The sequence below is a fragment of the Trachymyrmex septentrionalis genome, unplaced genomic scaffold (genome assembly GCF_001594115.1).
Source record: "Trachymyrmex septentrionalis isolate Tsep2-gDNA-1 unplaced genomic scaffold, Tsep1.0 scaffold129, whole genome shotgun sequence".
NCBI lineage: Eukaryota > Metazoa > Arthropoda > Insecta > Hymenoptera > Formicidae > Trachymyrmex > Trachymyrmex septentrionalis.
In genome coordinates this window covers 1851507-1867432 of record NW_017304428.1, presented here as the reverse complement: position 1 = coordinate 1867432, position 15926 = coordinate 1851507, and the positions used below count along the sequence as shown (strand labels likewise).

At 31.1% G+C, this 15926-nt stretch overlaps 1 protein-coding gene across 6 annotated transcripts in view; it reads left to right on the top strand.

The window, feature by feature from the left end:
• LOC108756640 (C-type lectin 37Db-like) overlaps positions 1-15118 on the top strand; it is a 102239-nt gene extending 87121 nt beyond the window's left edge. For all 6 annotated transcript variants that reach the window (XM_018500615.1, XM_018500614.1, XM_018500617.1 and 3 more), the window contains 3 exons: positions 8280-8392; positions 13700-13935; positions 14509-15118. In XM_018500615.1, coding sequence (XP_018356117.1) covers positions 8280-8392; positions 13700-13935; positions 14509-14626 — 467 coding nt within the window. In that variant the 3' untranslated portion in view covers positions 14627-15118. The remainder of the gene's footprint in view (positions 1-8279; positions 8393-13699; positions 13936-14508) is intronic.
• Positions 15119-15926: the final 808 nt, after the last annotated feature.

The window sequence follows — 15926 nt, the reverse complement described above, 5'->3', positions numbered from 1 at the left end:
TCTCTCTCTCTCTCTCTCTCTCTCTCTCTCTCTCTCTCTCTCTCTCTCTCTCTCTCTCCCTCTCTTATCCAATATTAGAAAATTATAGAAGATATTAAAGTGTTGTATTGTTATATATAAATAATATATTCAATAAAAAGTTATTGTATATTATATTCTCTAATTACAAGCGAAAATAGTTTACTTAATTACTATTTAACTCTTATTATTAATGATTATTTCTTATTTGTAAACTACTACATATTAATATTAATAGTAAACAAAATATATAAAATTTACATCATTTTCTATAACATAATCTAATGAAATATAACATAATATAAATGAAAAAAATGTATAATTAAGAAATATATTTATTATAAGTTATATAATTTTATACGCTTAATGTTAATATTACATTTTTTATTAATCATGTCGCAGTTTACATTAGATACTGTAATGCTTTTAATTATTATATGATACTGATATTATAAATATGTTTAATTAACTAATCTTTTATTAAATTACAATCAAATAAGAAATCATTTGCAATAAATAAAGGTAATAGTAGAAAGACACAAGAGAATACCATGAAATTTTAAAACAAATTGCAAATTTCAAAACACGAATAAATTCAGAATTTATTCAACGTTGTGCCAGAGGATCGTGTCCGTCTCCTTTGGAGGATTTGCCGGAGGGAATTACACTTGTAAGATATAGAGAAAGAAACGTAGATTCTTTTAAATCCAAAACGTTCTGTCCATACCGATTGTACGCTTGACGAGATCACGACGCGCATCGAGGCCGCATCCGCTTTTCCACATCACGATTCGGCGAGTCAATTTCAGCCGATGGCAGCCGTTTTCCATCGCCGAATGTGGGAACCTGCCTCTTCCATTTGCCGAAAACGATACCCAAACCATCACTTTTTCTTTCTGTCCGTCGCTCCCAACGTGGCCACCAATTCTGGAGGATCGTATCGTATTGGATCTACCTACACGACCATTTCGACGGTGTGCAATACCAGTATGCGATCCATAATAGAACTGGGAGTCATGCGAGTGCACTGAAAGGACAACCCTCTTCGATAGTCTCAAAGATATTTCTACTATCGAAGCCGATACTTTGCGTAACACTATCCCTGTTTAGGATAAAGCGTCCGTTTTTCCTATGAAGGAGCAAACTCCAATTTTATCAAAGAATTTCTCACTAACATATATTGTGAATATCTTTTCTTCTTTTTATTCTATCCATCATAGCAAAAGATATTTTCTAAAATTTAATCATGACATGATAAAAATATAAAAAATGTAATTAATAGTTGTCGAATGATATGTGTGTGCATTGTTCGTTTAATATTTTGCGTGGAAAGAGTAGAGAGGATTGTCATCATACGCACTGTCATAGTCTTTCTGGACACATGTTGCCATTTAGCTCGTGCGTCACTGTGTATTGCCGCTGTGCATTGACAGCTCTAGGGTGCAGTTGCATGTCGGTGGGCCATGACTGCTCGCTTTGATCACCCCATCAGTATGCATTGCGCCATAACGGACATTTACGTAACGTGGCCCCCGTGATTTTGCCCACATGCGGCATGTCTGTCATCCTCGGCAAAATCTTCCTCGGCGAATACAAACGCCAAACGTGACCCGAGCGTTGGCGGCAACGGTTGCCTTTTCGAAAGCGTGTCAAGGATACGCTGAACGAAGGTCGGTCACTCTCGTGAAGTTTAGTCGGTCATCTGATTGGCTGACTATTAAACGTCCTCTTAACGTCCGATTAAAAGTGACAGTTTGATCAGAGATACCGTTATTCTTAATGTTTGATCCGTTCGGCGGAATCATTTTATTGAGGACATCATTCATCTTTTTTTATTGCCACAGCCATATCTTATTAGCTCTTTTCTAGAGACATATATTTAGCAATTTTAGACAACAAAACTTTTTCTTTGCAGCAAAAAATTATTTTAACATAAAATAATTTTTTATGTTAATAAGCTGTTTATTACATATTTCATTTCTTTTGACTTTTAATTGATCTCAATCTTTTAATTTTTAATACTCGAGTGTACGTTGTTAAATCAAAAATTGCAAGAATAGTTTTGCTTTATAATATAAACATTTAAGATGTGTATATACTCAACGATTATGTATACGTACTCAAAGCTTTATAGTGGCTTTTATTCATCATGCTTAGAACTGTGAATGATGCTCGTCTCTTTAAGCGTTCGAAGATCTGAAAATGCTTAAAACATTTATTTCAAGACATCATACTCAACGTCGAATAGACAGAAGATAAAGGATGTAATTAAACTCGTATACCCCAATAATAATTAATTTCATTTTTTGAGGAAAAATTGATTTATACTTGATATTCATTTAGAATGTACTGTGAGATATCGTTTTCTTAATTAAGATACTCATTCATTAGTCACTTTAATATGATTTGAGATGAATGAGCATAATAAAATGACCGCTGAGCGATGTTCGACAGAGCTCCAATCGTTTCAGTACGTGCGTATTGTTACTTCAAAGTAGCACATTAATCATTAGTTGTTAAAACTGCGCATAACTCGGGTCGATTGGATGCAATCAATTAAGCGCAATTGTATTTATTGAAAAACAGTTTGTTAAGCAGCAATTTTTGATATTTCTTTTCCTTCTTTTTCTACAGAATTAACAACGTGAAAATTAATCAACAGATCGTATTATCATATTTTCTTAAAGATGAACATCAAGTCTTATATAATTTTTGTGTTTTAAGTTATTGAAAATACAGAAATATAAGAATATAACATTCATGTTTGTATACTTACGTACAATACAGTTTGTATATCTACACAGAAAGAACGGCTTTGCTGAAGTATTTAAAAATTTAGCTAGGTACAGATCTGAAAATTTATTGGACTATTAAAATAATTATGTACGATACTCAAACTAGTTTCTAGAATGTCTTTTGGAAGTTTTTTACTGCATTGTTCTCATCATGCTTGAATTTTCTCTATAATTATTTTGATGATCTAACAAAATTATTTTTAGATTTGTAGTTTTTAAATTTTTACTTCAGCAAAATTCTTTCTGTAATCAGCGAAATTCTGTCATTATTTCTGTCAGCAATTTTATTATCGTACCTTTTTAGAATTTATCCCTTGATTATAATTTAATGGAACTATCGAACGATTTTGTGAGCTTGTGGACGATAATTAAATTTGCAGATAGCGTCGTCTTAATTCACGCGATTTTCGAGATTGTACGCGAATAAGATCGCACTCGTAAAATTCAATTTTACGATGTCATTTCTTCTACACGAGTGCGGGCTTTACTCATCGATAAAATCTGACATTTTAAGAGTCGAAAGACCATTTATTTTTTTGATTGAGTTCAAAATAATCATAATTGGGTATTACATTTTCAAAAAATTTTAATTGATTGATCTGTGCGTTATTGAAGCATTGTATTGCGCTGTGGCGGTCAATATTCTTCAATATTATTCTTTATATTAATTATTTAACTAATTTCCAATATAAATATTGATTAATGATTTATTGAAAATACTGATAATGCATTTATAGAGTTGATTTACTCTTTAACAATTTTATTGCGTGAAATATTGAGATTTGTACTAATTATTGATTGCTCATAATAAGTACTAAAAATTTATGTTTTCTATTTCTCCATCAATTATTTAACAAAATACAAAAACTTGACATTTAAAAAGATTAATTTGTTTTATTTACAATAACTAAATCCACTATTTTAAAGTTTATTTGTTGGAATTTACAATATTTTATTCTTTCACAAGTACAACAGACGTTTGTACATTGTGACATATATTAAGTTCAGTAATGGCCGCTGGTGGATTTGTAAATTCGAGCAACGGATTTAGCAGAATGCGCATATTGTAGAATAAACAGTGGCGTGGACAGTGTCATCTAAATCCCACGAATTTTGCGGGTTTTTTATAGTACCGCAGAGCACACTTAATTACGCCACAATTATGTTTTCTCTCACATTATTAAAAAAACAGCTTATATATATATATATATATTTTTTTTATATATATACATATTGTTGTTACAGCGGATTACCCATTATTATATTTTGCGATGCATATAATATTTTTTTTTAATATTACTTAAATTTATACGAATTTTATAAATTAATATTAATGTAATGTTTTTGCCGAGAATTTTGTTGGAAAATTAAATTTTGTAAAATTTTGTTGAAAAATTAAAAATAGTTTTTATTGCTTTTTAATGATTAGTTTTTAAAGTTGATTACGACAATTAAAACCAACAATTTTTTTATTATTAATTCCGCATAATATATATACATATAAGTAAGAATAAGAAAGATATGCACCATCATCTGATCATCGATATCGGAGAATTTAAGCTATAATCATACCAAAACTTGAATAATAAAAGTTGCGGTAGCTCAAGATCCGTTAATGGCTCCTTTAATGGAAGCAATTTATCCTTTTTCCATCTTGTAATCTGTGTGACGAGAAGCGATGTTGTGGAACCAAAAAGTGGAACAGGAAGCAAAAGTCGGAGGTGTCTATTAAGAAGTCCGCTGAATATTAACGCGACGAAATGTTTTCTGACGCCACGGCGCGGAGATTAACGAGGCGATTATTAAAATATGCAGTACGCCGGCCTAATTAGCCCGCCAATGAAACCAAGAAGTCATCTACTCTGCTTGCTATCTTCTTTAGTTTTACAAAGGTTGCGAACTTTAGCACGACGCAATTTCGCCGTATTACCTTGCTCAATTTACGTGACAAGTCAAGCTAACTCGAGCGCTGTTTTATGGTTGTTTTTTATAGATTTACTTTTATGATAATATTTTTTACATTAAAAGACTTAACGACAAGAATTTAAGAGATCATTTTGTATTCAGAATATAAAATTTCAATGAGACTAAAACATTCCAGGAAATGTAGGGAATTAAAAAATTTTATGAGGTGCCAGAAAAAGAATTCAACAAATCTCAAGATTTATGTCTTAGGTAGATATAGCAAAAAAAATTAGTATACTATAAAATTTTCTCTCAGTTAGAGAAAGAGAGAGAGAGAGAGAGAGAGAGAGAGAGACGATTTGTTGCATTATTAACCAATGCATGTAGTTGTTACATTTTTTATCGTGCTATTTTATTATATTATGAATCAATATAGCTTATTTATAAGTAATCTCTGTTTTCCAGTCTTACAATATTTTACAACCATTTATCACACAAAGAAAAAGCTGTTAGTTTTTTTCACATTATTAACCTGTCGATAACATAAACGATAAAAGGCGTAACTGCTAATCTATTTTGCTTTATAACGTAGCGGTAATGCTACAATAATCTCGCGTTTTATATGTAATCCATAAAATGCGAAGGAAAGAATAGTAACTTTTGTTAACAATAGTGAAATTAATGCAACGATTTAAAAGAGTGAATGAGAAAAAGTGACTTGTGCATGCAAAAGTGCGAAAAAAACCACTCCCGGCTACTTATGCAAAAGTGCGCTTTATTTGTCGCGACAATTAACGGAGCGTCGACGCAGGCACGCATGCACGCATGACACGCTCGTTATAACGAATGAGCCTCGTCAGAGAAATTCTGTCGTCGTGTCGTAAGCAGAACAGACAGAATCGTTACCAAAATTTCACGTCGCGCCACGTCGAGCCGACGAAATGTACAGCGAGATTCGCAGTTTACGCAATCGTTGGTGTAACCGTTGTAATTCAGTCTTACTACATAGAACGTGATAAAGTAGACGCACACTTACGCATTGCACACAATCTCCGTCGGCAGACTTCCGTGATTCTCGTAAAACGCGATATCGCCGTGTCGCGCCGCGCGCATTATTCTCCGACGTGGCAGCTACTACTGCGCGAACATTATTAATCATTTTTGATGATCGCCCGCTGTCGTTGCAAAAATGCCATTTTGTGTTTTACATCGACCCATCTCTTGGCAAGTTGCAAGACAACTTTCGAATGGGATCGCATCAGACCGAGAAGTGCGTGAGCCGGTGAAAGCGTTATGTGGGCGATACAAAGTATGGTTTGTATCTTCGTAATTCGCGTTTGTTTGATCAAGGTTAAGTACAGGAATGCTTGAAATTCAGTTTCTTCAATGCTGCAACTGTGGGATTTTGTTGTTTCACATAATTTATTTAGCTGTAAATTTATCGAAGTAGACAGCCTATCTTTTGTTTCCATGAATTATTCTTTTGCATATTTTTTTATACATTTATTCATGGCATTTGCTAATGTTGCAATAGCAAATTAGGAAAAATACAACGTTATGTACTGTTACACAGCATATATATATTATTATATATATTTACAACAACATTTATGTAAAAATATCTAAGCCTTTAAAAATTTTCGACTTTATATATTTTAAATATTGTTTCAAAATATTTCTGATTATAATTTATATTGTTTACATTTTTTTGATAATATTTAATAATAAGAATTAAATATTTATTTATATAGATAGCATTAAACTTTTTTTTAACGCTACGATATTGCAACACTCTTATTGCCATTATTCATATCCACGACATTTACGTGACTTTTCCAGAAAAGATAGTGCAATTATTTCATCATGGCAACAAAATTATCATACCACTGAAGATAAATAAATCATACTTTGTCCCAGTTGACTTTCGTTTTTGTACTTCTATCCAATAGCTACTTAAAAATAACATTTAGCTTTAACATTTGCTGATGTGCGTAATCGAGATAACCATACAATAGATGCGTATATGTGTAATCTCTTCCGTGTTGCGTAATTGCAAGTGCTGAAGTCCTCAGTCGCAATTGCTGCATTCTCCTAATATAGTCGAATAGTAGGAGAAACCGAATGCGTTGCTGATTGAAAAGATGTTAACGGCAGTCGGAGGAAAGTCGTTATGAAATTTCACTTTACCATCTGTCCCTCTCAAACGTGAATTAGTTTGACGCGAATTAATTCCATTTACATTATAGTGGAATGCTTAATATCATTTTTTAAATAAATTTATTGTTCCAGTGACATGTAAATATTTAACTCTATAACAGATTATGAAAATACTATACGGAAATTTATATATTACTCGCACATACACGCACACATACAGAAACGCTTTTATTTTTATAAAATACATTTTTGAAAATATATATATATATATGTTTAGTTACAAATTTCATAATTAGGACGTTTTTGAGACGTTTTTCAAATGTAAATGAAAAATAATTACGTTCTCTTGATATTTTTAATATATTTTAAAAGTTTAATACTTTATTAAATAATATTAATAAATAATTGAAAATTATATTACTTTACTATTAATTGTATAATTTTATTATTAGTACTATTCATCTTTGGTAATATATTCGATTTGCATTATTGATTTATGATTTATTCAATTTCTTTATATAATACTTTTTTTTGTATAATTTCTTTGTATACTTTGAGAAGTCATAGTTGATATAACATAAGATAATAAATATCTCTTTCGAAAAGAAAGATATCTCGTCAATATATTATACTTTATTGGTAGTGGAATATTTGTGAGAAAGATGAAGCATTTAGAAAAATTGTTTAAGCTGTATTTTTTTAAAGAAAACTACTCTAATAATAAATCAAGATTATTAATAATTAATTTACAAATGCAAAAAGAACTCAGCAATTCATAACGCATCAGCTTTTTTTCAGAAAGCTGATGCGTTATGAATTTCTAAATCAAAATCATGCATCGTAATGATTTTAACTTATAGATTAATGTTAGAAGTTATGTAAATATTAAGACAAGATATATTATTTAATTTTCCAAATAACATGCATATTGCATAAGATATTTAAAAGACGTCTTTTAGACATTTTATACAATATAAATATTATCTGGATTATTAAATGTTATTATTAAAAAATGAAATGTATTATTTTGAAAAATTTTGAAAGCTTAAAAATTTATAAAGAATTGTATATATGTGAAGATATTATTAACTAATTATTATTGAAGTTAAATTCCTGTTACATATTGATATTTTTTAAACTAATTTCGAATTAGCTTTTTTAAGTCATTCGCCGTTATTTATTTGAAATTGTTACTTATTTGATAGGAAGATGTATATATATACTTTCTTATAAATTTTCCTTTATTTCGAACATGTAGAGACTAATTTTTTTTCTTATTAATGTATAAGCTGACTAAATTGTTAGATAAAATTGCGAGAAAAAATTTGCGCGTATTTTATTTCTTTTATCATCTATTCGATTTAAATATACGTATCGATAATAGCCTTTTTATTTTCTTTGCAGACGACTGTCCAAACTGCGTGGACGAACATAGTAGCAGCTTGGCGGCTTCAAGATGGACGATGCCTTTACTGAAGCTGGGCGAGAAGAGATACTACCTGGGGATCTTCTTCAAGGTATCGCTCCTGCCAGTTACGCTGATTTATCTGACCAAACCGTCGACCCGACCTGGGTCTTGGACTTTATCAAATTATTTCCGAGCTCGTAACTTTCCGGCTTTGCTGTCACGGACGGTTTTACGGTGCATCGAATGCCGGGAACCAGGATAGTAATAAGGGTCTTTTCGGATAACAGTGACCCTGTGTTGGTTGCAGTAGAGAATCTCGCGTGATGAAAGAAGTAAAACACATAGAAAAGAAACGAAACATTTGGCACGTAAAGGAAAATTGAAAGAGTTCCAAGCAAAAGTGATTTCAAATTGTAAACGCCAAACTTATTATTATAAATAATGTAAATTATATGAAATAATAACGGAAATCTTGCAATTTCTCTACGATGATTCTCCAAATAATAAAAATCCTGAGAAATCTGGCAGATGAGAGTGATGATAACGCAGATGTTGGAGCGTGATCAGAAAATAATGTTAATCAATGCAGATCTTGATAGCGTGTATTTTCATAAAGACGAACGTTTATATGAGCGTTTATATGAGTATATTTTCATAAAGACGAATGTTATATGAGCAAGAAATCGAAATTTTCTAGTTATACATATATTGATATGGTTAAATAATAGTGACGTTTTCTTACTAAAATCTCATCTGGCATTTAACGTAAAGTTCTTGTTTGTTTTAATTACAAGTGTTAAATGATACAAAAGAGAGAGAAATAACATATTGTATGTATCCATTTTAATTAATTATTTATATAAATGTAAAATACGAGAATTATTTTCTATGATAAATTCAAAATAAAATTATAGATTCTTTTATCAAATTTGTGACTTTGAAGTTGAATGCGTATCTTCTGTTTCGAGGGTTTCGCAGATAGTGCTGATCTAATGCGGGTCTTTCGAGAGCGTCATTCCTGGTTCTGACGTGTGTAAACGCGTGTCCGCACGCGAACACAATCGTATCGATTAGAGACGCCCTTATTACGGCTTCCCGGATAGCCTAGGCGCTTTTATTGACTCACATGCTATTAACACGGATTTCGTAATTCCATCGCTGCTGCGGAGCGACCTCGCTAGAGATGGATGGTAGTGACGTAAAGGCTTTCGTTTAATCGGGCTTTTCGCAACAAAAGCGTGAAGAGGAAAGAAGTAGAAATTCGCTCCTTCTCTTTTGATCCTCTCTTTTAATCGGATCACCAAAGACGAGTCCTCTTTGTTTCGCAAGCAAATAATGGACGGTGCCCCATTAATCGAGACCTTGCAAAACAACTTTGCTCGTTGTCGGGCAATGACCGACTTTTCCACTAAATTTTGTGGTTCTCCTGATGACAGAGAATGTTTGCCTCTCTCTTCAGTGAAGAACTTATTTAAGTTAGGAAAGGAGGCGGTTGGGGGTGAAAGTCAAGTTCTAAATTGCAAACATACCACTTGTTCTCTTGCTGCTCCAATTAATCCGTCTGTTTGACTTGTGGCGAGATAAGCATCCTTTATGCATGTCTTTGATGGACTAAAGTGTATCGATCCTACTGAATTATAAACGGGTCCTTAATTGATCCATTAAAGGGATTCTATATTTATTTGCGATTCTATATATTGATATCTCCACATAATTTTTGAATTCTAAATCATTTTAAATGATAAAAGATTTTACATTTAATAACGTCTTCTATTTTTATAACAAGAAATTAGAAATAAAGTTTGTGCAGTACTTACCATTAAAAGAAAAAAAACGTAATCAAAATCATAAAAGCACAGATAACTAGATTAATTGTTACAAAGTGGTTCTATTATTTTTTTTAAGTATATTATAATAGTGAGACTCTTAAAAGGTGACCATACATGATCAGTAATACTGATCAGTATAATATATTGAATTAGTAATACTGAGAGTATGCATCAATATTTTTAGTATTTCTATAACTTTACATGATATTGACAATATATTTCACTTTAGTTTTACGTACGTTATCTATTGTGACATACTATGACATGAATCCTAGTAAAGCGATACTGTTACTCAAGAATCAAAATCCAGATCATCATCAGTATTCTACGTCAATCTATCAATATTAACCGCGCATCAATAACATTGTCAATATTTGTTAATACTGACACTATTATTGACCATGTAAGGTCATCTTTATTTAATAAACGAAAACATTCAATAAATGCTGTTAACTTTTTTTAAATCTATATATTTTTAATATAATTATATAATTATTACTTTTACAACAGCTTAATATCAGTCTCCGATTTTCCTTGTTTTTTCTTGTCAGAAAAAAACAAATGTGTGCCCATTCAGAGAAGACAAATGTTTCTACTTTTTAATTACTTTCTCTTTAATCTTTATTTTCTTTCGTTACGCGGTATGTCCTGAAACAGTATTCGGACCCGAAAAGCCAATAGCGTGCCACTGATCGTCACGTACGATTGCTGTTTCGTTTAGGGAGGATAGACCGAGCTTAAGCGAAACCATCGTGCACGAGTAACGACGAGTTCGTGCCGACGTTTCGTGGCGGTGCAGGAGAGCATATACGCTGCGAGATTCGAGCGGAAAGGGAATGCAGCGGTAATGTAACTCCGTCGTGTCGGGTCGCTCCCGTGCAATCGCGACGACGCTCTATTTATTGCGCTTTATTTGCATTCCCAGCAGGTTACACTCGATTTTTCGCGTCCTTCGCGTTCCAGTTTGCCTCATCGTACACATCAGACGGATCGGCGAAAGAGCAACGAGAAAACAGCGACAAAATTTGGTAGCGTTGACATTGACGGAGTGAAAGTCAATATTTATCATGCTCTTGAATAAATATTTTATAAACAGCTAAATGTGTAAATGATAGATGTATACGATATATATGCCATGCGCAGATATTGGAACAACAAATAATAAAGTAGATTGCTAAAAAAAAAATTATTGCAGTAATAACATTGCAAGAATAAATATAGATAAGAAGTTTATAACAGACCTAAAAATATGTTATCATTATGATAGTGAAATGAAAAATTAAAAAAATAGGTCTTATAAACATTAGGATTCTTTTTATTAAAAAAAGAGTTAAAAACATATTTTTTTAAAGAATTATATCTTATAGTTTTTAATTTTTTAATTAGTAATTAAATACTAATTAAAATTATTAATTAAAATAAATTAAAATTTATATGTACTCATATATTAATTCTGAGTTTAGTGTCTATTACATTAACATGGAGATCATTTTGCAGTTAAGACAAATAATTTACATAAGCATTAGCTACCAACGGTGTTAATTACCGGCGATGTTAATTTGAACAAACTTTAATTAGCGTAGCGTTTAAGATCCGAAAGATTCATTAAGTTCTACGGAACAAGTAGAATATGCAAAATTCTCTCTAAGTTGCGATAATCACTTTTCTTAAATACTCTGCGTATGTAAAAGCAATATATGCTTAGATTTTTATAATAAATTTTTTTTACTTTAATATATACTATAATATTTATGAAATGCATGTTTAAAAAAATCCTTTAATGATAAAAAGTAATAATAAAAAAAATATTTACATGTCACATCCGATAAGTTTGAATTTATTATTGTAATATCATTATTGCAAAATTTTGTTTAATTTAATAACTTGGCGAATTATCATAATATAACAAGACGCACCGAAAATGGTACTCCATATATATTTTGCAGAAGTATAGCTACTATGTATATATGTGTTTCATAATAGTCACGTTGTCGTTCTCAAGAATTCTAAATGAATAACCCAGTCTCTCAGTAAACGTGTATTATGCATCTTAATTATGCCGATAAGAAATTTCGAGGATTACAAATAGAACCTCATACTACGTTCTGCGATTTCCTATCACAGTTCGATTTTGTTATTACAAAGAAGAATGCATTGTATTGTGTTGTATAATATGTTATTATATATTATTAAGGATGCTGTAAATATGGAGATAGCACATGTACGATGCGTGATGGCCGAGATCATCTTTGCACTTAAATGGCAACGATGCGACGAAACACCGCGAGGGAATTCGTAACGAACTGTCAATGAAGTCAGAGGTATTAATGCTTCTGCAACGTACCACGGTCATAAAAATCACATGTAGTTCGAATGACTGAAGTGAAGTCACATAGCCGATACGTTGTGTAATATTGAAATGTAGAAGTACGTTCAACGTACTTCATCAGGTTTCTTTCAAGCGCATAAAATATTGCGATGTGTAGGTTATATTAAAAATATCTATGCTAAGCTTGGCTAAACATAAGATATATGTACATATACAATATGTACGTGATTGTTTTGGAAAATCGGTTTTAAATTCAGAACATTTAAAAAGGTTTGGAATATTCTTGTCTATAACTGAAAATTTTAATTTATTGAGGAAGATTGATTTTTTTTCTCTTAACAGTAATATTTCTATCATAATTTAAAACAAAGTTCATATTAAAAACATTGTTATTAGTATATCTTTCTCCTTACATTCAGAATTTTTAGTATAATCTAGTTTATCTTAAGAATATATATACAATATTAACAAACAAAAATCTTTGCATTTAATGATTGAATTATACCACAATATTAGTAGTTTTTGATTATCCATGAAAAAAATTCATTCTGTTTATTTCCATATTTTAATGCAATAATATAGTATGTATTATTGACACATTATAAATAATTTCGTTAGTAATATGTTAGTAATATTCCAAACAGGTTCTCGAATATAATCTGCCGAAATCGATACCAGAATGGTGATTATGCAACTTTAGTGTGAATATTAATGTGCCCCTACAAACTGTATGCTGTTAATTATTAATACCGACCAATCTGCTATAATCAATGACGATCACAAATGTTAAATATGAATGTTAATGACAGCTTATCTCTCCCATAATTTGATTACACATAATTTACCAACAGTTCGAATGTTGCTCTTTTGTCATAATTATTGTGGTGTTTAATACATAACAATTTAGGTCATTGCTTTAGGTCAAATTTATCTCCCACAGTATTCCTTTTTACATAATTGTCATTTATGCCGGATTAATCCGTTATTTAGCATCATAAATGATTTATAAATTATTTATAAATTATTTGTATATAGTACTAACTACTAGGCGTATAGTAGATTTAGTTTTATCATAAATGTTTAATGTACATCGATATTTGTAGCAAATAATAATAATAAATTATAATACAGTATCATTTTTAATACATTTTATTTTGCATATACTTTATGCAAAATATCTTGTACAATTAATGGCGTTTTGCAAAAAAAAAAAAAGAACGTTAGAGTAAAGTATTACCAATCCTTCTTCGCATTACAGGCAAACTGGTACAGAGCCTCGCAATACTGTCGTTATCACGGGATGCATCTGGCGAGTATAGCCTCACAAGAGGAGAACGATAGACTTGAGAAGCATATCAAGGATTTCGGTCTCGGTCACGAGCATTTTTGGACTTCTGGCACCGATCAGGCCGAGGAGGGAACTTTTTTCTGGATGGCTAATGGTAGGCCGATCACGTTCGAGAATTGGAACGTCGGCGAACCAAATAATTTCCGGTAAGGGTGCTTTACGATCGCAAACAATTTACATTCTTTCTGATATTGATCGCGGAAATTCCGTTCTATCATTGCGATATGATTGGCATAAATTAGTTATTGAGATATTAAAACTTGTTTCCGGTGAAAGGTGTTCTCATGGACTCTTTAATGGCAAAAGAAACTTAATTTCTGTGATTTCAGTGATTTCAAAAGAAAGTTTAGTATTTTATTTGCGTAAATATAATATATTTATGTAATATAAAATTATTTTATGTGTCCTTCTTCTTTAAAATCAATTATAACACCTTCTTTAAAAAGAAAAAAATAAGTAATAACAGATATTTCAATTTCTGTAATGTATGTTAGTTCTATTTTCAAAATTATTAAAGCTATAGTGATTATGTCTTACAATACTTCATATACATTACAAATTCCGAAATTAAAAAAATAAATATATAAGAGGAGATGCAGTTTTGATTTTTTAAGATTGATATCAAATATATCAAATACGTTATTATATAACTTATTTCCTTATATATTTTGTTGCTTAAAATAATGCGGATTTCATTTAGTCTTCTCATTTTCTTTCAGATACGAGAACGGCGAAGAGGAACATTGCCTGGAGCTCTGGAACAGAGATGGCAAAGGGCTCAAATGGAATGACAGTCCTTGCAGCTTCGAGACTTTCTTCGTCTGTGAAGTGCAGTGATCAATTTGCGAGAAAGGCTGAAAGAAGGGACTAAAATATTCGTGTGCAAATATCAGTTTATGGCGTGTCCTCAAGGTGATCCTCGAGGAAACTGCGTATGACATTCTCATCGGCCGTCCATTCGTTTCAATGGACTTAGTGAGATAGAGAGACTTGACATGACATGTGCGTTCGGACTGAAAACGATGCGTGATTAGCCAGTCGCTACCATTATCACGTTTTATACGTCCAGAATTCACGAGTATGTATGCAAAACGACAACTAATTCAGTCAGTTCTTTTCGTAAAAGAATCACCAGGCGACATACCGAGCGTTGGTTAAATCTGCAATGTCGGATGATAAAAACGATTTATTTGCTTTTTGCGCAGAGGCAGTTCCACACAGAATACTTGACATTAAATTATGCAATGTATTTAAGTTTTTACGTACTTAAAAAGTCTTGTTTTAAATTTAAATAGCAATAGACAATTAACATTTTTATTTTTAAAAAGAGGAAGCATAAACTACAGAAATTTTTTATATGTTTATATTTTAAGTAAATACATATACATTTTTTTTTATATATATGAATCTTAGATACGTATAATCATCGATACATTTTACATATTTTTTATTGTTTGTATCTTTTTAAAAATCTAGTTTTACCTCAGCTTATTAGAGATAATCTTATAAATTACTGCGTGAAATCTTAAGATGATGCGTGAAATGTTTATTTATGCTCAATCGAAAAATCGATTGACTAATATTTCCCTATGCTACAGATATTGCTATACATTTGTTAATTTGATGAAAAATTATGAGAAAGGCAATATTAAATATACATATGTTGACATTATCGTAAATTATTCCTATATTTGTATTAATTCATTATTATACAATATCAGATTGTCGAAAAATGGCTTATTTATGCTATGATGATTGCCTTCTTCGATTTTAGCAAATTTGAGAGTTTCTGACGCATGGTGATATCATATCATATGTCATATCTTGATTAAGTAATTTTCTAATAAAACGCAGATTGATGTATGTATTACCGAGACACTACCGTGTCTTCAGATAGAAATTTGTAATTAGTAAATAGTCAATGCATGCATAATGAATTATTTTAACGCATGTATATCTTTATTATGCAAGTATATCTTGCAAGTACATTTTTATTATTAAATTAAATTAAACAATCTTTTAGCTATTGAAGGAACGATTAAACTAATTTATCAATGTTACATACGAAATAGTTAATTAAGTCAAATGAATTATTGTCGACACTTACTAATTTCGAATGTGTGCTAACTTTATCATA